General features: G+C 48.5%; 4 protein-coding genes across 4 annotated transcripts; 1 reads left to right on the forward strand and 3 right to left on the reverse strand.

Annotated features, from left to right (window-relative positions):
• Positions 1–117: 117 nt before the first annotated feature.
• Positions 118–2,512, reverse strand: zpcx (zona pellucida protein C). Its single transcript, XM_057059356.1, has 9 exons — positions 2,066–2,512; positions 1,889–1,998; positions 1,743–1,825; positions 1,501–1,672; positions 1,333–1,438; positions 1,176–1,261; positions 1,008–1,093; positions 251–935; positions 118–178 (listed from the first exon to the last, which is right to left on the reverse strand). Exons 1-9 carry the CDS (start codon positions 2,474–2,476, stop codon positions 157–159), a joined length of 1,761 nt encoding a protein of 586 aa, XP_056915336.1. The 5' UTR covers positions 2,477–2,512; the 3' UTR covers positions 118–156.
• A 648-nt stretch (positions 2,513–3,160) lies between these two features.
• Positions 3,161–6,151, forward strand: tmem54a (transmembrane protein 54a). Its single transcript, XM_057011718.1, has 6 exons — positions 3,161–3,318; positions 4,254–4,450; positions 4,589–4,648; positions 4,815–5,015; positions 5,092–5,229; positions 5,772–6,151. Exons 1-6 carry the CDS (start codon positions 3,306–3,308, stop codon positions 5,907–5,909), a joined length of 747 nt encoding a protein of 248 aa, XP_056867698.1. The 5' UTR covers positions 3,161–3,305; the 3' UTR covers positions 5,910–6,151.
• LOC130513116 (probable histone deacetylase 1-B) lies at positions 6,028–10,265 on the reverse strand. The gene is made up of 14 exons (XM_057011710.1): positions 10,110–10,265; positions 9,385–9,497; positions 9,184–9,301; positions 9,038–9,112; positions 8,821–8,959; positions 8,600–8,741; positions 8,428–8,520; positions 8,249–8,357; positions 8,033–8,173; positions 7,432–7,540; positions 7,179–7,309; positions 6,931–7,101; positions 6,779–6,830; positions 6,028–6,700 (listed from the first exon to the last, which is right to left on the reverse strand). Exons 1-14 carry the CDS (start codon positions 10,159–10,161, stop codon positions 6,673–6,675), a joined length of 1,473 nt encoding a protein of 490 aa, XP_056867690.1. The 5' UTR covers positions 10,162–10,265; the 3' UTR covers positions 6,028–6,672.
• A 487-nt stretch (positions 10,266–10,752) lies between these two features.
• lck (LCK proto-oncogene, Src family tyrosine kinase) lies at positions 10,753–20,207 on the reverse strand. The gene is made up of 13 exons (XM_057011709.1): positions 19,979–20,207; positions 18,434–18,546; positions 18,175–18,238; positions 17,776–17,866; positions 17,253–17,351; positions 17,042–17,145; positions 16,570–16,719; positions 16,344–16,496; positions 14,867–15,046; positions 13,244–13,320; positions 11,610–11,763; positions 11,391–11,522; positions 10,753–11,307 (listed from the first exon to the last, which is right to left on the reverse strand). Exons 2-13 carry the CDS (start codon positions 18,539–18,541, stop codon positions 11,111–11,113), a joined length of 1,509 nt encoding a protein of 502 aa, XP_056867689.1. The 5' UTR covers positions 18,542–18,546; positions 19,979–20,207; the 3' UTR covers positions 10,753–11,110.
• Between the last annotated feature and the right edge of the window lie 1,564 nt (positions 20,208–21,771).

Here is a 21,771-nt window from a genome sequence, read left to right on the forward strand (position 1 = left end):
TTTATTCAAGTCAATGATTCATTGAATCTATATGCCGTTATTCAGAATCATGTCAGCCATAGGCTCCCATTGTCCCAGCAAACAGCCTTCAAAAACTTAGAACTCCAAACACAAATATGATGATTAATAGTTTATTTCACTTTTCTGCCAGTCTTCTTACTCTGCTTTGTCAAGTCTCCTGAGGAAGAAAAAAACAACACGTTCAGTTGCTGTAAATCCTTCGCTTCATCGAATAAACTTGTCAATTTACCTGATCAAATCCAGGAACACTGATCGCAATCCTCGTCGGCCCCGTTTCCTCATGGCACAATCACCTTCATCGTCAGATTTTCTCAGCACCTCCTCCTCATAACTCAGCGTTTGTGATCCATCCGTCCCTTTGGAAAACCTGAGCTTGGACCGAATTGCAGGCCCGACCTGCCTCTCAGAGAGAGCCTCCGAGTCATCCATGTCAGGGACCTCCTCCTCAGGAGGCAGACCATCTTCTCCTGCAGACCTTTTACCAAACAAGTCAATCTTTGCCCGCCAGATTTTTGCTGGGGATTCTACCAACTTGGCAAAAATATCAAACTCATTTGCATTTGAATTCTCAGACTCCTGCTTTTGGACCGAGTCTTGTTCCCCAAATGGGTCATTTTTTAGCGTATGACTTTCCACCTGTTCCTTAAAGTCATCTGCCTGCTCCAAACCCTCCTTCAGCTCTCCAGGTAGCCAGAGAGCCAGTGCGGCAGCTGGATTTTGACTTACGACCACCACGTCCCCAGGTGTGCCAGCAAACCGGTTTCCTGATACCTCAGAACCGACCCAATCTACAGCTGCTGAACTGTCAGACTGCATCAAGTCATTGTCAAAAGCTTCAGAGGTCTCAGGAGGATGCAGGGGACTCTTTACATCTTCAACAACAAATGGGCCAATTGTAAGGACAGCCTTCGCCTCTGAAATGAGGGTAGACATGAGGTTAAACAGGTGAGAAATAATTTACTGAGGCAAAGGATTACGATACGGACCATCGGGAACGTTCTTGAGTGACAGGCCTCTGCACCTTGAGCCACAGCAGGCGCACACATCTTTGGCTCCGCTCAGGTCCTCCCATCTGAAACAGAAGCACTTGGGTTACCTAAAAGCAGCAAAGGGGGGGGGGGGGGGGGGGGAAGGAAGACAGTGCATACAGACACCTGAACTGGGTCACGTCATAATTGCAGGACTTTGAGCCAGGTGTGGTGCCCAGGTCTGAGACGAGGACGGTGCAGTGGATGAATGGCTTTGGAAGGAGAGATCACAGATCAACAGTAGGAGACCAAAAACAAAGCTAACCTTTTAAGATAAACTCACCTCAGGAATGATGTAAGATGTGTTCAGAACAAAATTAGTCACATTGGGCCTCATGGAGGCCACAAACCGCACTGCAGAATGAGAAGAATCCAGCAGAGTTGCACACCTGCAGCACAGGAACAGTATCGGGTGGTTGCAACCAAAAGCGAACATTGGCACCGGTCATACCCTTTATTTGCCACGATGGCATGTCTCCCTCGGGAATGAGGCTCCTCGGAGGCAGAGATAAAACAGGACTGGATGAAAAGCTGCTGTTCAGGCCCCGTTTTGGCAGAAATCTGGAAGTGGATCAACTGTCCCCTTTCGTAGATGATAGACTCTGCCTGGCCAGTCCAGGAAGCTGTGATTGAAGAACAACAATGTTGGATTTGTGCCGACAACCTAAACGCATCAAAACCTTGACCACGAACCATTCATAGCCCTAAAGTTAAATCTTGTCATAGCGCCCTCGTCTGGATGTGTTGAGACAAAGACGCTTGGATGAGGAAACAGCCTGTGAAGACAGTTATTTATGGTTTATTTACGGCCTTTGACGTCGATGTTTTAATAAATGCACCTTTTGTGGCCGCAGCTGAGGTGCACCGAGGAAGAAACCGGTCCCCACATTTGGGGTTTCATCCAATTTATCCAGAGTGTGTTTGTGAATGCCTCCACGCCGTTTTCCACCTGCAACACAGCTGGGTCTAAACTTGGAGTGTTGGGAAATTTAACAGAAATAGTTTGAGCCACTCACCACTCGAGCGGTTCCGCACTCATCGACGCCATAAATAAAGGCGTGCTGGTTTGGTAGATCCTGGTTGCTATAGCAGTTATCGCCCAGCTGCAGCGCATCTGCAGTCAGCACCACATGGCCTGCTCTCTTCTCCACTAGCACGCTTAGCATCGCTTCATCACAGAACACCTCGACTTTGGGAAGGCCCGAGATGGAAGGCAGCTGCCCCAGCATGTGGAAGACGGGCCTCTGAGTTTGGCTGGAGCTGAAGATGGTGTCATATTGGGGAAAGTCAAAGTTTTGGTCAAACAGAAAGAGGTTTTCAAAAAATCCAGGGTGATGCAGAGGAAACATTCCATCTTGGTTTATCACTGCGCGAGCAGCGACAAAACAGCCGGCAAAAACACAGAGAAACACCTCTGCCGTCCCCATGGCAAAAGTCAAAGTGTCTCAGGGTCTCTGGTCAGCAGCTGGCAGCTGGTGGCCACAAATAAGGTGTGGTGGGCGGAGCCATCGACAGGTGAAACCAATTAAGCATCACAAGCAGCTGTGTAGATTATAATGCCGATTTGTCAGGAAGGAAATAGTTTCTTCTAAGCAACTAATTAACAGCTAGTTAATTTCATTTATGTAATTTCTTAAGTGCACATTGTTAGCAAAAGCTTGACAGAGTAACTTATTGCTTTTTTGAATTTTAAAAAAATCTCCAATTTTGTGCTGATAAATCAAAAAAAGTCCCCCAAACCCCAAGATTTAAGTAAAAGTATCATATTCTAGGAAATTACAGTATTTTACTTATTTATTTATTTGGGGGGGGGGGGGGGGGGTGTAAAAAACCAGTACATTTTAATGTCTTCAGTATGGGTACTCTGTTACCTGTATTAGGAAGAAACCACCTTATAAATCATATTATAGCTATAATAACAGATTAATATAAATAGTCCCTTTAGTTAGATATTTGAATGTCCACAACAACCCCCCCCCCCCCACACACACACACACACCCACACACCCACACACACACAAAACCAGATTTTAATACGTGTTTTTCTCGTATTCTTGACTCTATGAATTCAGAATTGTAGGTATGAAACTGTGTTCTGGGCGGAGCCTCTGTGAACGGAGGCGGTGGGCGGGCCTACCTGCCCGCAGGTGAGCAAGGAGAGACGACAACGGCCCTCCGAGAAGCGGGACGTCACCGACTTTGTCAGAAATGAGACTTATAGAGCCGTACTGATGTGAAGGTTCATTTCGAGGAATAATGGTACAGTCCGGTGAGTTTCTGGCCTGTTTGTGTGTTATCTAAGAAACGAGCGGAAACGTCACGTGAAGTTTTAAGGTGTGGTGCGTTCGCGGCTCTCGGAAGATACGCGCTGAAACTGATATGCTCTCAAATATCTTTGATTGCGTCACATTCATGTTTACAGCAGTCTTTTTAAGCATTATATTAATGCCCGTTGTATTTTCATTGATACGATGGAATGTAACAGCCTGATCACTTGATCGATATGTAGAGTAGCACAGTGGTAGGTGTTCCATTCGACTTTATCATTAAGATTTACCTTAAGCATGTAATAACTATCAGGTATGACATAGCAGCTTATAGTCCTGATAATTGTTGAAAAGAGTGAGTGATACTTTAATGGGGTTCTTTGATCAAAGTGTTACATTGTAGAACACCAACATGGGGACCAGAGTGTTAGCCGACACAATATTATGACCATAAACAGAGTTTTCCTGCACCTGCCTGGTTGAGAAGGTTTCCACCCCACCCCTCAGGACAGATATGGTGATGCCCAACGTGAAACACCACACCCAATGCTTTGTTCTCTCTGTGTACGGAGGGGTGGGGGGATCTATCTCTGCACCGAGGAATGAGCTTCACGCAGCACAGACACACATGGGCCAGGCTCTTCAATGTGTCTGTGGCCCTTGGTGTTGTGCATCGGGTGAGGTCATGCGTCGCCTCCGCAGGGAGGGCGGGGTGATAGTTGTCACGCCGTCATTCTCCGGCGGTGTCATGATGCGCTCAGCACGGGTCTACTTCCTCTCTGCTGCGGCCCCCTCAGCCCTGCCAGGGGGCTTCTCACCGTACACATAACAGGATTGCAAATGTCTCAGCCCCTTTGTAACAAGTTTACCTCCATGAACGTGGGGTCAGGCGCTTGTCTAAGTCCAGGGGTCACCCCCTTTCCCCCCCCTCCTCCAGGAATATGTTGCGCCAACCTCAAGGACAACAAGGCCCTGATGAAGATGGGCCTGGGGCTGGTGCTGGTGGGCCACGTCAACTTCCTGCTGGGAGCTTTGGTGCACGGTGTCGTGTACAGGCACATCACCGTCCGAGTTCAGGCCCCCATGATGGTGTATGCCGTCTCTAATGTCATCGCCATCGTAGCAGGCCTGTTGGTAAGTGACTAGATTTAGCATTAGCTAACTAAAGCTAGCGTGGCCTCTGCCTGTGAGGGTTGTGATCTTTTAAACTGTGACATGCTGCAGCGTAGTTTCGTATGAATAAATGACTGACTTGATGTTTTCTACCTTTAGGGAATCATCAGTGGAATAGTGGCCATTGTTCTGTCCAAAAACAAGAAAAACAGGACATTGGTAAATATTGCCTCTCTCTCTTCACCTGGCTCCTGTTAGAACTCGTCTTGTTTGTGAATGACTGTGTGTGTTGCATACTTGCTTGCGGACTTTGCTCCGGTAGATACATGGCTTTTAAACCTACAAGGTGGATTTCATGAATGTCCCGCTGATCTCGCCCCCGCAGCAGTGGGTCCTGCTGGTCTTTGGCTTCTTGGCGGGCCTCATCGCGCTCGCCGCCGCCGTGGCCCTGTCGGTTTCTGTGGTGGAAGCCATTATTTACCAAGGAGAAAGCCTGTTGAAGCAGTGCAACTTTAAGGATTCTGACGACGCCGACTCGTCTTCCAGCATCACGTACGAATGCCCCTTTGACCCGACACGGCTCTACGTAAGTTTTTAAATTTTCCTTAAAAAAACTAAGACTCAGGATCGAATTTTATGGGGTATGCTTGTTTCCCTACCAGAGCACCACCATTATCCTGTGGGTTCCTCTCATCTTGATGTGCGTAGTGGAAATGGTGTTCTCCTTCCGCTGCTCTGCCGTCTGCTGTTCGTTCCTCTACCTGTGTCCATGCAGGAGAAAACCTACCCAGGCCAGGAGGGTAAGACTCTTCATCATTGGTCTTATAGGTGAAGATGATGAGGGGAGTGTGATGCATGGAGGACAGATACAAATTAATAAAGCATCTTTATGGACATTCCAAAGTTCTGGAGTCAGATTATCAGAAGAAAAACACAAATGTGCCCAAAATCGCTCCCTATTCCCTAAATAGTGCGCTCATTGGGGCGTTTAATAGTTTTTAGTTAATGTTTAATAACAAAACTTGTATTTTGAAGAGATTGTAAAGAAAAGAGAACATCCTTCAGTGGTGGGTCAGCGAATCCCAAAATCAGAACAAAAACCAACAATGATTTTTATCGGGTGTTAAAAATGATGGTTAGGATGTTGAAGATCAGGGGGCCCAAATCCAGGCCTCCAAGATGAGCCGGGTCTTCTGTTCTACCGCGGACTTTAACTGGGATCCCGCAAGCACCCGGCAGGACAGAAAACCCGGCTTCACTTCAGCCTTGGGGGACTGGATTCGGGCACCCGCATGGTAGATGGCGCCGTCTCAGCCGTCTGCTTCTCGTTCCTAAACCCCAGGTGCGCATCCAAAAGGCAGTGGAGGTTCCTCCTCGCCCCCCAGCGGAGGACGGGGACAGCGACACGGCGGCTGAGCCTGCAGAGCAGGAGGAGCTGCTGGACTCCGGCGCCGCGGCGGAGCAGAGCGACTGGCTCTGACCCGCAGAACCCGGACACAGCTTCATTTGTGACGCACAAACTGTCAAAAAGAGGCTTTTAAGGCCGCAGCCGTTTTTTATTTTTATTGTGTGTTTAAAAAAAAAAAGAAAAAACCAAGTTATCGATAAAGCCGAACTTTCATGGAGTTTTTATTGGAGTTGAAAGTGAAGTTTCAGTGACACCTGCATGCTCTCTTGTGAAAAACGTACAAATATATATACAATAAACGAATCCATCACGTCCGTTTGTAGAAACTGCTTCAGTGAAATTTCTGCATGGGATCCTTAAAAGTTTGACAAGAATGCAAAAAATAAGCCCTAAAACGTTGGCAAATACTAATGGCGGTCTAAAATATGACATTTAAATGGTCTGTACACAATCCTCTAACCACTTTGGGGAAAACCAAATAGGTACAAAGGCGTTTATTGTCAAAACATGCTTCAAATAAATCTTCAGACACAAAGGCGGGAGTCAAAGTTACCAAAATATCCACTGATTTAAATAAATTAAATCCATCAGATATATAAAAGCAGACCTGGTCCGTCTTTCTGCAGAGCTGCTTCACGAAAGGAAACCAGAGCGTAGAAAAGGGGAGCGCTAGAAAGAGAAGAAAACGTCGTTTCGGGCCGTTAGCGGCCAGGTGGAGGAGGTGTGGTGGGGAAACCGGGTGGTCTCCTGACAGAGGTGAAGTCCTGGGTCCTCCAAACGCCACCTCGCCAGGCGCCAGAGCTTTAGGGGCCGTCCTGAGCGCCGGCGGACGGCCTCACGGTGTCTTGGACTCCTCTTTGGGCCTAAAGGAGCCGGAGGGAGGAAGAGGATTATTGTTTCTGGAAAAGCTCCTGGATAATCCTGACTGCGCGCCTGCTCACTTGGAGGTGTCCATCTTCTCCTCCTCTGGCACCTTCTCTTCTTCTTTCACTTCTGCATGAACATAAAATCACGTCATTCCCATTTTAATGAGACGGAACGAGTCCGCTGAGATGATGATGATGATGCTGATGAAGAAGAAAATCATAGATACCTTTTGTTTCCTCCTCACCTTTCTTCTCCTTTTCTTCTCCCTCCTTCTCTCCTTCTGTTTTGGCCCTCTTGGCTTTTTTGAAGCTGACCGAGTTTCTCCGGCCTCCTTCTCCCTCGTCCTCGGAGTCGGAGAACTCTTCCTCGCACGCTATCCTCTTGTCGTGAGCGCGGACTGAAGGTCAGCAGACGGTTCAAATGTCACAGCTGGATCGGAGGGTTCCGCCTGTGCGCGAGGAGGACGGGACTTACTGGAGATGCGTTTGTTGTGGTCCTCCGCCTCCTCGTCTCCGCTGTCCTCCTGCACGGCGTCTTCGGGGATGGCCTGCATCTGGACGCCGGGGGCGTGAGGAAGCATGCGCAGATTCTCGAACAGGCGCTGCCTGGAAGACAAAAACCCGAGGTGGATTCACACGACGTGAAAGGTCCCAGAAGACACAGGACGGCACCAGGCTCGCGACAGGAAGTCACAGATAACTGAAAATGGGATTTTCCCAGGACTCACTTGATTTTCTCCAGGTAGTCGTTGGTGTTCTGATTGGTCATGTTAGACGGGCTGATGTGCAGCTTGAAGTCGGGTCCAAAGTACTCAAAGTAGTCGTTGTATGGAAGTTCTGAAGAGTTGAGTCCACATTTTAGCCATTGCTTCTATAGTCAGTTTATTAAGTTGTTTTTTAATGAAAGTCGTCAAAGAATGAACAATAAAAACCTCAAACTAGTTCAAACAAACCGTTCCCATCTGCAAACTGGTGTTTCTTGAAGTGCTCTTTAACTTTAATGGTGGTTCTACTGAGCAGATGAGGAACCCAAGAACACAGAGCCGCCGCAGCAGAGCGCGCGTTCATCTCATCTGCATACTGAGCGCCGACGCTTTGCCTTTAATCTGACGCCGAGCAGGAAACCGCCGCCAGGAAACAGCGTTCGTGCCTGACGGCCACGACTGTGGCTGGAAATGTGAGCAACCCGCTTCGCTGCTAGACGAGAGCCCAACGCTCGGCGTGCAGCCAAACCAAAGAGCCGTCGCGCGTTTAAACTGCACGCCATTCGAATAGACTTCTCCTTTTACGACGTGTGATTACGTGTGAGACAATGGACACAAGGCTCACCGTTGGGGATGGAGGCATCGAGAGCCACGGCGGTCTCGTAGGTCCAGCAGCGCGCCACGTTGCGGATGGTGTAGCCTCCTCCGCCGAGCATCAGCAGCGGCAGGTTGAAGCTCTTCATGTACTCCACGCACTTGGCGTGACCTGAGGACGCAGCACAGCACAGTCAAACCAGAGACTCGAGCTGCTTCATTCTCAGAAACCAAGTGGTCCAGTCACCTTTAATGGTGAGGTTAAAGCATCCCAGCCTGTCTCCTGACAGCGAGTCGGCTCCACACTGGAGAACCACCGCGCTGGGCTGGTACATCTCCATGACCTTGGCCATGATCTACACGGGGAGCAACATTGGTCACGCTCAGATTCCGAACACGCCTCACGCAAGAGGTGGGCTGACTCACGGGTTTAAAGATGGCCTCGTAGGACTCGTCGTCGATCCCGTCCCTCAGAGGGTAATTCACAGCGTAGTATTTGCCCTTCCCAGCGCCGATGTCCTGCGGGGCACAACGGCGCCTTAGCTCGCTGGGTGACCGCGACAACGCGGCGTGTATCCGACAGGCAGTTTCAGCTTACCCTCAGGTCGCCCGTGCCAGGGAAGTACTCTCCATACTTGTGGAATGAGACGGTCATCACGCGGTCCGTGGTGTAAAAGGCCTCCTCCACGCCGTCGCCGTGGTGGATGTCGATGTCAATGTAGAGAACTCGCTGGTGATATCTGGGAAAGAGACGCCCTTGACTCCACATTCTAAAGAGACGATTTCACAATCCACCGCTCATTAATTAAACAAACTCACTTCAGTAATTCCAGAATAGCCAGCACTATGTCGTTGACATAGCAGAATCCCGAGGCCTCGGATTTCTTGGCGTGGTGAAGCCCTCCGGCCCAGTTGATGGCGATGTCTGTCTGCTGCTTATTCAACTTCACAGCACCAGCTGAAGGGCAACAACAACAGTCAGCCTGCCTGTGCCGACGACAGCAGACACGAGGGGGGGGAAATGGTTGAGACTCACCGACGGAGCCCCCCACGGACAGCTGGCAGAACTCAAACAAACCGTCAAACACCGGACAGTCCTCTCCCACGTTAACTGCAAAGCAAGAGGGGAGTAACAGCGGCGCCGTTCACCTGGCCAGCCGGCTAGAGCAGACGAACACTCACATCTCTGCATCTGCTTGCTGTACTCCGACATGTTGTCCGGTCGGATCGAGCGCAGGAATTTGATGTAATCGTCGCTGTGGTACTTGGTCATCTCCTCTCCGTTAGCTTTGTGCGGACGCTGAAAGGGGACAGGCGAGTTCATCAGGTGCACGGAAAAAAACGGGTGGGAGAAATTCCCCAAAAAACTTAAATGTGACGTACGTAAATCTCCATCTTTCTGTAGAGGCCATAATTGAGCAGGAGGTTGTGGGTCATGCGGATTCTGTGGGGTTTCATCGGATGACCCTGGCCATAGTAATAATTCCCAACGTCACCTGGAACAAAATAAAACACCAAAGATTAAACTTCTGGACAAACAAGACGACAGTGGAGGGGGGAATCTTTAATGGACTGTTTTCACCTCACAACCTGCTCAGTCAAAAAAAAAAAATATGTAAATGACTTCCTGTCGATGAAACTATTACAAACTGCATTTGTCAGAGTAACGCGTTGGAAACGCTCGTCTATTAAGAGGTGAAAGCCAACATTATTCTCACTTTAGTGAGAGGAGCCATGTTCATGCTGGTGTGTGTCGCACCAACGATAATTACCAGTGCAATGAATTAACGAGTCTCGAACCCCCTTTGTTAGCTCTTTGGCTAGTTTCTCAACTAATGTGCGACGGGCACGGGTACGAACTAAATGCGGTTTAAAGGACATTCGGCACATTTGAGGGGTCTAAGAACAAAACCGACCGTTAGGGTTTTGAGCGGACCGAGCGACACTTTAATGAGATGACAACCGCCTGCTACTTACGCTAGCTAGGCTAGCTTTAGCTAACGTGCTAGGTAGCCAAGCGGCCAAATAAACTGCGGCGTTCGTGCAGAGTGGGTGGTGGGAAATTAAAGCGCACACGCTGTTTAGAGCCCGAGCACACGAGCACTCACCATCATAATAGTAGCAAACTTTTTTCTTTGTTCCTTGGGAAGTAAGCGCCATTTTACTGCTCTTTGGTTGGCTTTCACCGCACGGCAGGAGACAAGAGCCGCGACCGGAGGCGGAGAGTTTGTGTCAACCGGGGTGCGGTGCTGGCGTCGGCCGACAGGGGGCGACAACGTCTCCACCAAAGACACCGTCGTTTTGGTGCGTGTGGAAAAGTATTGATATTCTACATATAGATTCGTGTCATGCACATTTTGCTGACTGTCAGAAATGTAGGAAAATAAAAATTGACTGGTTTTAATATAATTTAGATCGTTGAATATCCTGAGCGTACACGATCTGCTAAAGAGATAGAGATTATTCATGTAACAGCTTGAGCAGAAGGAAATTCTAACCACAGATTGCACAGTGTCAGCGGAATTGAGTTGAAGTTCAGTTTCTGGTGTGAACGCCGGGACCCAACGTTAACTGTACAAACTGTTCAGGCTGGAATCAATGGTTTCATGCTAGTAAGATTCTTTTTAAGCACACCTTAGACTCCATATTTGATTTGAAGGCACGGCCTTGTTGTTCACTGTCGCCCCGACTGCTGTGTTGAGCAGCCAAGCGAGTGATCAATAATGGTGGGTTATTCAGTGTTGCAGCACGTTGTGATATCTTTTGCTTTATTTGGCAAAAACTATGAAAAGCTTGGTTAAAATAGTTTGAAAACGTTCTCCGTAGAGGTAATACATAGCTGAAGCAGATTAATAATACAGTATTTACACTCTAATATGGACTCAGACTGCAGCTACATCAGAACAACTCCCAGAATATATTTTTTAATAAAACAAAAATCAGTGATGGCTCAGCTGGCTGTACAACAAACCAGTCATTTTAAGAGTTCCAGGACGTCACCATCAGGTGAACGACGGTTTGTGTCAGTGCTCTGTGAAAGCACGTCTTATTCCTTTGGCCTTTCCCACAGGTATGGTTTGCTTCCATGTCTCTTTGCAGGATTGCAGGACTATTCTTGGTACTGCCTCTCAGTGGCGGTGAAGAAGTCTTCCAGGACGCTCCTCAGGTAGTCAAATGTGGGTCTGTCCTCCGGTTTTTCCCTCCAGCACAGCAGCATGAAGTTGTAGAGCCCGTCGGGACAGTTTTCTGGCTTTGGCATCCTGTAGTTTTGCTCCAGCTGATGTATGACCTCTGGGTTGGACATCCCTGAAGGACACATAAGGAGTATATTGTGTGAGTAGTGAGTGATCTTAAGAATGAACGGGTTTGGACAAAGAAAAGTCACCTACCAGGGTAAGGTATGCGTCCATATGTCACTATTTCTGTCAGGAGGATCCCAAATGACCACACATCTGATTTTATGGAGAAGGTGCCGTAGTTTATAGCCTCTGGGGCGGTCCACTTGATGGGAAATTTAGCACCTGGAAGCAGAAAAGCAAGCGTGAAAGCGCCGTGTGAGATTCGGACTCCTTCCTCAGTTAAACCTGTTATCCGCTCCCTCTGGTTACCTTCTCTGGCCGTGTACTCGTTGTTCTCGATGAGCCTCGCCAGGCCAAAGTCTGCGATCTTGCAGATGAGTTCATGAGACACCAGGATGTTTGCTGCTCGCAGGTCGCGATGGATGTAATTCTTCGCCTCGATGAAGGCCATTCCATCCGCCACCTGTAGGGGGCAGCACAGCGTCAGACAGGCAACAGATGTTAAAATAAGGGATTTGTTAAAGGGCACATTTGGGTTCTGAATAATCAAGAGGCAAAAGGAAATCGACCACCTCCTTACAAGATGATTAATGTGACTGTCAGGGGAAATTCACTGTTGCTTCTGTATGAATATTGTGTTGGGTCAGATGTTCAGCTACATACCAGGAAAATGTGACACTCAGGGCCGAGGGGCCCCGGGCTCTCGTCAGAAATGTGAGATTTACGTACGAGTGGGACGTGTTTTTCACATATACTGCGACCTTTACACTTCTTTACCCTCCACGATATAAATAACATAAATAATAAATCACTATATTAATCATTATTTTGCAATATTTGCTTTCACATCCTGTTTTGGAGCTCTTTTCCATCAGCGTTTTAAGTTATTAGGCATACACGGGTTTTTACTAAGCTTTATACCTTTAGAAAAGGAATTGTAACCTAGGTTGCTTTCGTAAAATCACTTCCTCTCAGTTATAGACATCATCACCAAGGTGACGTGCATAGAAACTCTTTTGTCTTCCTGTGGTTGTGTGTTCCATTCCCACACTTACCCTACATGTACTGCAAGTTAAAGTTGCTGTTTTACATGAGCTGTGGCCATGACTGCAATTCATTATAAAATATTGTAAAAAATAATGTAAAAACAATCAAAACTTGTCAATTTTAGGAGTGAACTTGTAACTTTTAAATGGTTAGTGACCCATACACTGCTAAAAGACGAAACCCAGGAAGCCACGCTGTTACATAATGTTCTAAACAATAGAGATAAAACGTGGATTTGCATTTGCTCACAATAAAAATCATCCAGTTCTCATCTATTATCTCAAATCTTAATCTTAATCTTAAATAAAGGACCCAAAGCCACTAAACTCGTTCAACTGTATGTGTGTGTGTGTGTGTGTTCTTGCACTTGCTACATACTGACTGCTAAAATCCTCTGTCTACTAGCCAGGACATTTTGACCGGTCTTCACAACTTCAAAGGACTGTTTAAGGGTTAAGACTTAATCCAAGGTTGGGGTTAGAGTTGGGTTGGGTCAGAGTTAGGGTCAAGGTATTGGTGGTGCTGGTTAGGGTCAGTTAGGTGCTGGGGAATACAATGCATGCATGAAAGTCCTCACAAAGATAGAAGGACAAGGAGGTGTGTGCCAGGCTGTTTCCAGGTTTGAAGCTTAGGTAACACTAGAATTGCCATTACAAAACCTGAAAAGGTCGTCTCTCTGTTTAAGATGTAAAGGAACTTATCTGTGGTTTTAGTTGCTAACTCATTTATTCACTTTCACAGTGGTTTAGCTACGTCTGCATTAGATGACGGAAGATGAAACGCACAAAATCCTGTTTTGCAAAGATTAGCAGTGACACCTTCCTGACGGCGAGGACCACGCTGAGGGAAGAGGAAGCAAGACAATAAAGGAAATGTAAAAGAAAGAGACGTCTTGCCTGAGATGCCATGTCGATCAGGGTGTTTATGGACAAACTGCTTCCCTCCGTTGTTTTAAGGTAGTCCACCAGACTGCCTGAAAGAAAACGACCTTCAATTTATGATCACGTCAAATAAAAGCTGTGTTTAAAGGTGACAGATTTCCCAGGGACGTAAATAAACCACACCGGAGCAGAAGAGCAGCTCATTTCAGGCCACAGCCAGGCAGGAACCATCAGTCACGACGACGTGCACACGACTTTCTGCTGATTAGCGAGGAACAATACATCTGCGTGTTTGTGCCCAAAGTCAAACCGAAGGAAATTCCATAAGAGGACCGACTGTGCCAAGGAAGATGAGGCCTTTTGCTCCCCGGCCTGAAACCAGGAAAACCCTTTTTGAAGACAGGGAGCTGGGGGAAAAGCTCCCTGTCAAGGTCACAAAGGAAAGCCGGGCCGACACGCCTGTTATTTTCCAGCTTTGTTATCTATGATAATAAAAAAGGGGACAAACTGAAGAGACAGGAACTCTGAGGCATCGTTCCTCCCGACCACAAAGGCCACGTTTGTTGTCCCGTCCCGGCCCAGACAAAGAGCTGGATGCCATCTGCTCTGTGAGGGACCTGCGTTTTATGCGTCTTCCTCGGACAAACAGAAACCAGATCCCTTCTGTGCCACTGCTGCCTTGGCGACCAAGAGGACCCCGCACTCTTTTCAGAATCTGTCACCTCTCGCGTCTGCGGTTCCCCGGTGAAAATTTGCTGGTGTTTTTGTGTTTTAGAAAGTCAACGAGCAATGAGCAAAACGGAGTGGCCTGATGCCAGACTGCTATTGTCTGAGGATTGTTTACCACCGCAACATTCTGCATGTGCCCGACCGTGGAAGCTAGCCAGGTTCCATCGGCGCTGAACAATAATCGGTGAATCACCTCCTCCGCCTTAACTGCCCACCCACCGTCTCACTTCAGACAGCGCGGGAGAGACTTCCGTCTCGGCAGGCAAACACTGACAATCTGACCAGGGAGAGAAAGTCGAAGGTCACACTTGCTTTTTCACACGGAGCGGCGAACAGAGGAGGGCGATGAGGACAGGACGAAAATAGCCCGACCACTTCAGCGGGACAGCGTGCTTTGGGAGGCGAGGCAAAGGAGTTTGCTCCCTAATTTAGGCCGGCGCGCACGGCGGCATAATACAGGTCACGGGTCATCGTGTTATTCATCAAACTCACGTAACCCGGGGAGGGAAAGGCAGAGCGATGAGAGGAAATGGCAAATTTGTCAGAAGGAGGGAAGCGGTTGGCGTCTGAAAGCACCGTGACTCAAGAGGTGAAACACACTGATCTGGCCTCGACATGTTCGATCCTGACTCTGCTGTACCCCTGCAGAGATCACCAGGCGGAGCTGCTTTGGGGGTTAGAGGGAAAGGGCAGATCGAGAAAACGATGGCTCCAGACAAGCGTAGACACATTTATGTGACTCAGCGAAACCGGCTGGCGCTGGCACACTCACAGGTGGACTCATTTCAGAAAAACCAGCAGCTCATTTCAGGGAACCACCCTCTGAGGAGAAGTTCCTGAACTTTTAATCATAATATCTGGAATTCCCAGCTGAAGGTCTGAGGGTGGCAGCTGAGTGCTTGCACCCACCATTTTCCATGTACTCCGTGACAATGAAGATCGGCTCCTGGGTAACCACAGCGAAGAGGCGGACGAGGTGCACGTGCTGCAGGTTCTTCATCATGTTGGCCTCAGCCAAGAATGCTTCCACCGACATCGTGCCAATCTTCAGGCACTTGATGGCCACCCTCCTCTCGTTGTTGTAGATGCCTGAAAACACCAGAAGGACATTTGGCTGAAGAGAGCAGCTGTGAGTTGATTTAGCTGCCGCACGTTTGCAACAGGTTGGGGGGGAGGCACTTTGCACCCACATATCAGAAGGGAATTCTCCTGCAGGTGGCGCCATTCGCAGAGGCGGTGTAGGTTTAGCTGTCTTTCAAGGATTTCCCCTCCATTTTGAAAGGAGAAAAGTGACTAAACTGATTTGAGTGACAGCAGATATCAAAGAGTAAAGACTGGAATTGGGCTGTCGGGGTGCACGGACTCTGGGTGTAGAAACAAAACCGACAGATTCACGCCTCTAAACATACAGATCGGCCTCAGAAATGCAGCAAAACTATGAGATCATCCTCCTGGTGTCCCTCCCCTGCGCACCAACTTCAATGCTTCCCTGTTGTGGTCACCAATTTCCCTCCCTCAAGAACAAATTTGTCATGTGAAGCGGAACAGGATGAGCCTTCAGCCTCAGCTTGTAAAGCTTCCGCGCTCAGTATATCAGGAGCCGTGATCAAATATCTCCTTAAGCAAGCAGGAGATCCACGTGACTGCCGTTAAACCGCGATCGTTTCCAGCTCTGGCGCAATAACACACCAGCGAGCTGTGCCAACCTGACCGAACCTAACCGGTTTCATATCCAGACGTGTAAAACCAGAGTTGAGCAATGCTGGGAGCACACTGGGAGCCTCTGGTCCCACCATCCCTCCCCTTCTCCATGGAGCGAAACGGCCTCTCCAGAGAAGGCCGACCGCCGTGCAACAGAACAAACAGAGCAAACAGACGTTGCTCCAGTTATTCAAATATACCCAGTGTTTGGATTAAGGAACAAATACGGTGCCCAGAATGTATTGTAAGAGCGGGGCGGTTCTGTAAATAGAGAGCGGCTATGAAACGTGCTTCAGTCCAGTGTTAATGGACTGGCCTGTTTTGGAGGTTGAACTGGGGCAGATTATTTCGTTATCCGCGTAATGTCAGCATATTTTTCAGCATTGTTCAACTTTATGCATCTGGGAAACTCGGTAGAACTTTCTGCGAGATGCTGATTCGTGGAGTTTGGGTGCTATTGCGTAATAGGGGTTCTGTCTCTTCCTACAGACTGAAACCTGCAATTAAAGGCTGCACGGAGGAAACTGTTCCGCACACGCTGCAGAAAAAGCCCGGTTTAAAAACCTTTGAACGGACACGCAGCCGAACCCACAGCACGAGCTGTTCACTCTCCTCATGCTGAAACGGGGAACCTTTAATCTCACATTAACTGGGCCAGTTCCTCATCTATCTCTGCGCCACTCACCCATCCAGACCTCCCCAAACTGTCCCGCTCCCAGTTTGCGCTCCAGCTTCAGAGACTCGCGGGGGATCTCCCACTCGTCCTGCCACCAGGGCTTCTGTGGAGCTTTGGACTGGCACGGCTTCACCAGCTTTGTGCACAAGCCATCCGAGTCACCTGGAGAGAGGGTGGGTTGGGAATCAGTCGCGATGGAGGCCCCTGATTAATGCCCCCGTGAAGCCGTACTGACGTGAGTAATGCTGGACCAGTTCCTTCAGAGCGTTGAAGGATATCTTGGCCGTGATGTAGAAGCCGCCGTTATCCATGTTGCGGATTCTGTAGTGCTTGACTTCGTCACCGACGTTGCTGTCGAGGTCCCTGATGGACAAGGAGTAGGACCCTAAAATGGAGATGGGTGCAAATGAAATCAGAGACAAGGATGATTTCTTTGCAGACAACAGTTCCACAGTTACACAATAGTTTGGCTAGTTTGGGGAATTCTGTTTGCTTTTAATACCATAACGCCTGCAGCTACTTTAAACGAACAAAGAATGTAGAATTGCAGCAAAAGCCACAGTGAAACTGAGGGCGTGAAGTGATACAGGAAACAGGAAGTGGTTCATGGGGAAGCAAGTCATCTTTAGGAGGCAGGATTAACCCAGTCTGATGCTAAAGGACACTGGAACTGGTTTCCAGGCTCCCCTGTTGTGCATGAGGTTCACCTGGGGTCGTTTCACTCTCCCGGATCAGGAAGGAGCCCTGCGTGTTCCCGGGAGCCAGGAGGCGCCTGTTGGCTTCATTTCTAGAAATGTTCTTGAAGAACCACCTGCAGCAGAAGCACACAGCGTGATCCACACTGGGAGCGAACCACATCCCCTCCCTCCGACACCCACGCGTGCGCGGTGAGAGCCGGGGATCGGCGTGATGACGTACGGTTCGATCTCCATGGTGGACATTGCGACGAAGTTGTAGGGGACGTATCCCCGCTGGCCAGTGGTGAGGGATTCTGCAAGGTACCACTCCGGATCCTCCCTGAGGTAGCAAACACACGACAGCAGTGCCATGATTATTTACATATCAGCTGTGTTTCACTGTAGCTGTCTGACGGACGCCCCAGAGACAGCAACCACCGCGCGCATAACGTTGAACCTCAGACCTCCGAGAAGCTGCAGTTACATTTACAGCTCTACTCCTTTAAACCTACACCGTCATTTGCCCAAGCCCCTTTTCCCTATTGTCCGTGAGGAGAAAATAGAGACACGCAGGAAACACGAGCAGACAGCAAACAGGCCTGATAAGCAACAATTGTTCAGTCTGAGAGTTGAGTTCTGCCTCCGCCCAGCGAGGACGACCCCAAACATGTTGGAGCTCAAATGCCTGCGGGCCTGCGGAGGGATTAGGATCAAAGACATTTGTGTTCGTGGAGTTGATGCTAAGGTGCTAATCGGCAGCTTACTTGCTGATGATCTTGAGCTTGTCTCCCTTCTCGAAGCCCAGGTCGCCGTCATGCTTGGGCTCATAGCTGTATATGGCCACCACCAGGTTGTCTGACAACAATAGTATTAAAATGATTTGAAACATGTGTGAAATGCATTCGGGAGCGCTTACAGGCGTGACTGAAATAGAACCAGTGTTTATCTTGCGCCCACTGTGTTTGAATTCTGGTGCCGTATTGAAAAATGACTGCAGTTAAAGCTCGCAGGGGTGAGTTCGTGATGAGGCTGATCGTTAAATGCAACATCGCAGCTACAGTTCTGCACACATCGCCTTGGATTCTTTAGGGTTTAAGTGGCGGCTTTTGTCCCATCTGATGGAGGATGTGAAGCAAAAGTGAATTTTGAAAGCGTGTCATTACCTGGTAATGGTGAGGAAGGAGGCGACAGCTGGGGGGAGTGAATGGGAATCAGCTGATCTGTGTACTGGGGAGAGAACATGCTGGATGAGTTCTCAAAAGGTTTGAATCAAACATTTCAAAGACATTCTAGCCAGAAGATCCAGGAGTTTTTTTCCAGACGCATGACGGCTGCTTTTCCCATCGTGGTGCATCATGAGGCGCGACGCACACGAGCAGCCGACGCTCACATTGACTCCCCCGAACGTGCGTAGACACTCACTGGATTGCAGGACTGGGGAGCTATGGGACAGTTGCAGTGTTCACACATCTCATCCAGGTTCTCGATCCACTCGCCGTCGGAATAGTCTGAGCTGCAGTTGCATCCCATCGTTCCTGAAAGAAAATAAATTATGAAGAGCCGAGTGCATCGCACGCGCGTTATGGCTGCATCGGTAAAATACAGGAGGGGGAAAAGAAGGAAGGGGATTTATTTTTTTATTTCTAAGTGAAGAACATGTCACCGGGGGGCCTCGTCACAAAATGGAGGCCGGCGGTGACCCGAGCTGGAGAAGGAAGGCCTGAAAAGTTCGATCAAAGCTGTAGAAAACACACTGAGAACAAAGAACCTCCCTGATCACAGCCGGGACAATCACAGAGGCTCACACAATTAAATCCGAATCCAAGTCCAGCCATTCTAATCCTGCCTGATCCAGCATCCGCACGTGTTCTGTATAAAGTTATACAGTAGGCTTCTCTGTGTTTCTCAAGCTCTCTTGGCCCTCGTCGGACCCCTCGTGGAACGAGGTCACTGGGCTAAGCACCCCAGCGGTCCGTCCCAAAGGCTGAGAGCCATGAGAAAAATCTGAGGCCCGACCCGGCAACCGTGACCCCCTCAGCAACAACAACGCTCCAGAGGAGGCGAGGAGCGCCGCGTGATGGGGAGTCAGTTCTTTTACTGGAAACGGTCGGCGGACCGGGCCAGAACTCAGTCACACAAACAAAGGCAGCGTTTTCCATTCGGAGGGTCGCTCCTCTTATATCTGGGGGGGGACGTCTGCAAAGTATTGGACGATGGCGTAATTCGTTCAATTATTATGACAATGAATAACTGCTGCGAAACTATTTATTTTCATTCGTTACTCACGAGTTACAAAGAGTTCTTGGAGCGTCTCACTCCTGCGTATTAATCATAAACATTTATGAATCCTCTTTTTAATTTTACCATAATATGGATCCTCTTTGTCCTTTATGGGGTCGTCTGAAATATATTCAGCACCTTAAACCTCTCAAGTATGACCTCATTCCCTTTATTAGCATGGAGTTTAGTAGAGTTTAGTAATTTAGTAGTAATTACACATTATCTTAACATTAAAGTAATGATCAGTGATTAAATCATATTAATTAATGCCTTAAGTAGAATATTTACCTAAAATTTAGGTTTTAAGTGCTGCAGAAAAGTAATTTATTTTTTTTTTGCCATTCACATCCTGATGCCATCGTCGTCAGCGACATGATTCTTCAGACAGATAAAATGAAAGCTGATTATGAAAGCTTCATTACTTTGTGTGTTTCCTACGAATAGAATGAAAACGAATCCTTTTTGGTGTGTTATCAGGCTTTCTCTGTGAATATAGATGCTACTAACCTTGATCTCATGTGCTTCCTCTCGCTTCCCTTACCAAAGTCATTTCTAGCTGCTTCTATCTTTAACATTATTTCTGTAAGCAGTGTTAATTTTAACACTAAACATATTGTATAAACGCTCACATTGACTCACAACCTGTTTATTATCTATATTATGCAGTCTAACAAGCATTAAACTTACCTCCAGAGATAGAAAGTGTATATTCGACGTCCAATATTGTCAGATTCTGCGCGCTGCCATGTAATTACTGGTTTATAAAGGTTTCTTTCACAGGTTTGTAGGTTTTCGACCAACGCGCCAGCAGGTCATTGTCTGCCTGTCTGTCTTAACGAAACGTCTGCATCTTCAGCGCTTCGACGCGGTGGAGTGCGAGCTGGGGCATTTCCTGTCGTTGAAGGGTTGAGGCTTGCTTTGCTAGCCTCAGCAGGTGCTTCACGCTGCAGCTGTGCACGAGCCGGGGGGGAACGTTACCGGGTCAGGACGTCACCAAAAATGAATGTTCCAATACCGTTATGCACGGAGGGGCTCCAACTGCACCTCTCTTGCGGGTAACATGTGCAAGTGCGTGACCTTTGGGATGAGGAGCACCGTCGGTGCAGGGCCAGACAGGCGCAGCAGTCGGTGCAGTGCTTTATTTATTACTTTTTATTTTCCACAACAAAGCCACACTAATGCACCATTCCAGCCCTGATGGGTGGTTTCCTGCCTCCAAGTAAATATGTCAAAGGTCAAATGTGTCAAAGTTGCTGTCTGTGACTGGGGGCCAGAAACATCTGTCGCGAAACACACAAATGGGGACAAAAATAGCTCAGAGACGTAACACTGACCCCAAAGAGAGACGCTATTAGACTCTACAAGACCGCTCTAAACTCGTTCACCCAGTGGCCTGCCTCTCTCCTGTTGTGGCAAGTGTCTACTCGCACCCCTGCACTGACTGACAGGAAGTTGGTCCTAGCATCACAGGAAGTGCACATATAGGTGCGTTTTGAAGCCTCTTGCAGCGTACCGTGTGTTACTTGCAATGAAACCGCCTGAGCTGACTCAATTTCCATGAAAGCGTTTGACTTCAGACGCTGCAGGTTGAAATGTGGGCGCCTGAAGTGTTCTTGCGCTTTTCCACAATTTAGATTTTCCAAATCCGCTCAGCCGATTCCAACGATGCCGCGGGACTGCAACTGATTTTAGGTTTAAAGGGATGAGTGATGGCTGACCCCGCGGGGTCACCTGGGCCCGTCGAGCACCTTTGCAGCTCCGCTTTGGTGGGTTTCCCTGTGAGCTGACACCTCCCCCAAATGTAGTTTTAAATCACATTCTGTTACGCAGTTTGGGGACTGATACCATCGACGTGCAGATGGTTTTCCGACCCCTCCGCTGCCTCCCTCACACTGCAGGTGCTGGCCTACCTTCTCTTTCTCCTGACGCTCACCTCATGTGTGCCCTTTATTGTTGCTGTTAACAGATTCAGGCTGCCTCGATAGTAAAACAGCACTTTCTACTCCTACAGAATCACGTGTTATCATGTAGGGAAAGGTTCACATTGAATTCAAGGGGCATGGGAAACACAAGTCTGTGGCATTTCATTGTAAAAGCATCCACTGAGGAGAAGCGCCTGGAGGCGGAATACCTCAGTCCTGCATTTTCCATATGATCTCCATTTCCATTCTTGAGGCCGTCCACGTCCTTAAATGTGGAACAGTCCAGGAGGAGTTCTCATTTCACACAGTTGCCCTCTGCGCCGATGCGGGTCTGGTTTCATGTTCTGCTCCTCTCCGCCTCACAATGTCCGCCGCTCGGTGCAACCCTCCGGCTCCCCGTTCACATGTCTGGATATTACAGCAGGTCACGGAGGGAAAGAGGAGACTATTGTGCGGGGTGGCGTCGACGCGGCTTTGAAGGGATGACACGGGGGAAATGTGCCAGAGCATGTGCTCTGAGTCCCACCCCAAACTGTTGCATTTATGTGCAAACATTCA

This window comes from Takifugu flavidus, chromosome 16, assembly GCF_003711565.1.
Source record: "Takifugu flavidus isolate HTHZ2018 chromosome 16, ASM371156v2, whole genome shotgun sequence".
Taxonomy (NCBI): domain Eukaryota; kingdom Metazoa; phylum Chordata; class Actinopteri; order Tetraodontiformes; family Tetraodontidae; genus Takifugu; species Takifugu flavidus.

Excerpts from the sequence above, each read along its gene's own strand:
- zpcx (XM_057059356.1), bottom strand. The coding sequence starts at position 2,476 with ATGGGGACGGCAGAGGTGTTTCTCTGTGTTTTTGCCGGCTGTTTTGTC. Across the intron at positions 1,262-1,332 it reads CATCTTACATCATTCCTGAG|CCATTCATCCACTGCACCGT; the intron begins GTGAGTTTATCT and ends CTCCTTCCAAAG. Across the intron at positions 179-250 it reads GTGTTCCTGGATTTGATCAG|GAGACTTGACAAAGCAGAGT; the intron begins GTAAATTGACAA and ends TTTCTTCCTCAG.
- tmem54a (XM_057011718.1), top strand. Across the intron at positions 4,451-4,588 it reads CCATCGTAGCAGGCCTGTTG|GGAATCATCAGTGGAATAGT; the intron begins GTAAGTGACTAG and ends TTCTACCTTTAG. Across the intron at positions 5,230-5,771 it reads AACCTACCCAGGCCAGGAGG|GTGCGCATCCAAAAGGCAGT; the intron begins GTAAGACTCTTC and ends CCTAAACCCCAG.
- LOC130513116 (XM_057011710.1), bottom strand. The coding sequence starts at position 10,161 with ATGGCGCTTACTTCCCAAGGAACAAAGAAAAAAGTTTGCTACTATTAT. Across the intron at positions 8,960-9,037 it reads GTCCGTGGGGGGCTCCGTCG|CTGGTGCTGTGAAGTTGAAT; the intron begins GTGAGTCTCAAC and ends GTTGCCCTTCAG. Across the intron at positions 8,174-8,248 it reads CTTTAACCTCACCATTAAAG|GTCACGCCAAGTGCGTGGAG; the intron begins GTGACTGGACCA and ends CTGCGTCCTCAG.
- lck (XM_057011709.1), bottom strand. The coding sequence starts at position 18,541 with ATGGGATGCAACTGCAGCTCAGACTATTCCGACGGCGAGTGGATCGAG. Across the intron at positions 18,239-18,433 it reads CTCCCCAGTCCTGCAATCCA|TACACAGATCAGCTGATTCC; the intron begins GTGAGTGTCTAC and ends TTCTCTCCCCAG. Across the intron at positions 17,146-17,252 it reads TCCACCATGGAGATCGAACC|GTGGTTCTTCAAGAACATTT; the intron begins GTACGTCATCAC and ends CTTCTGCTGCAG.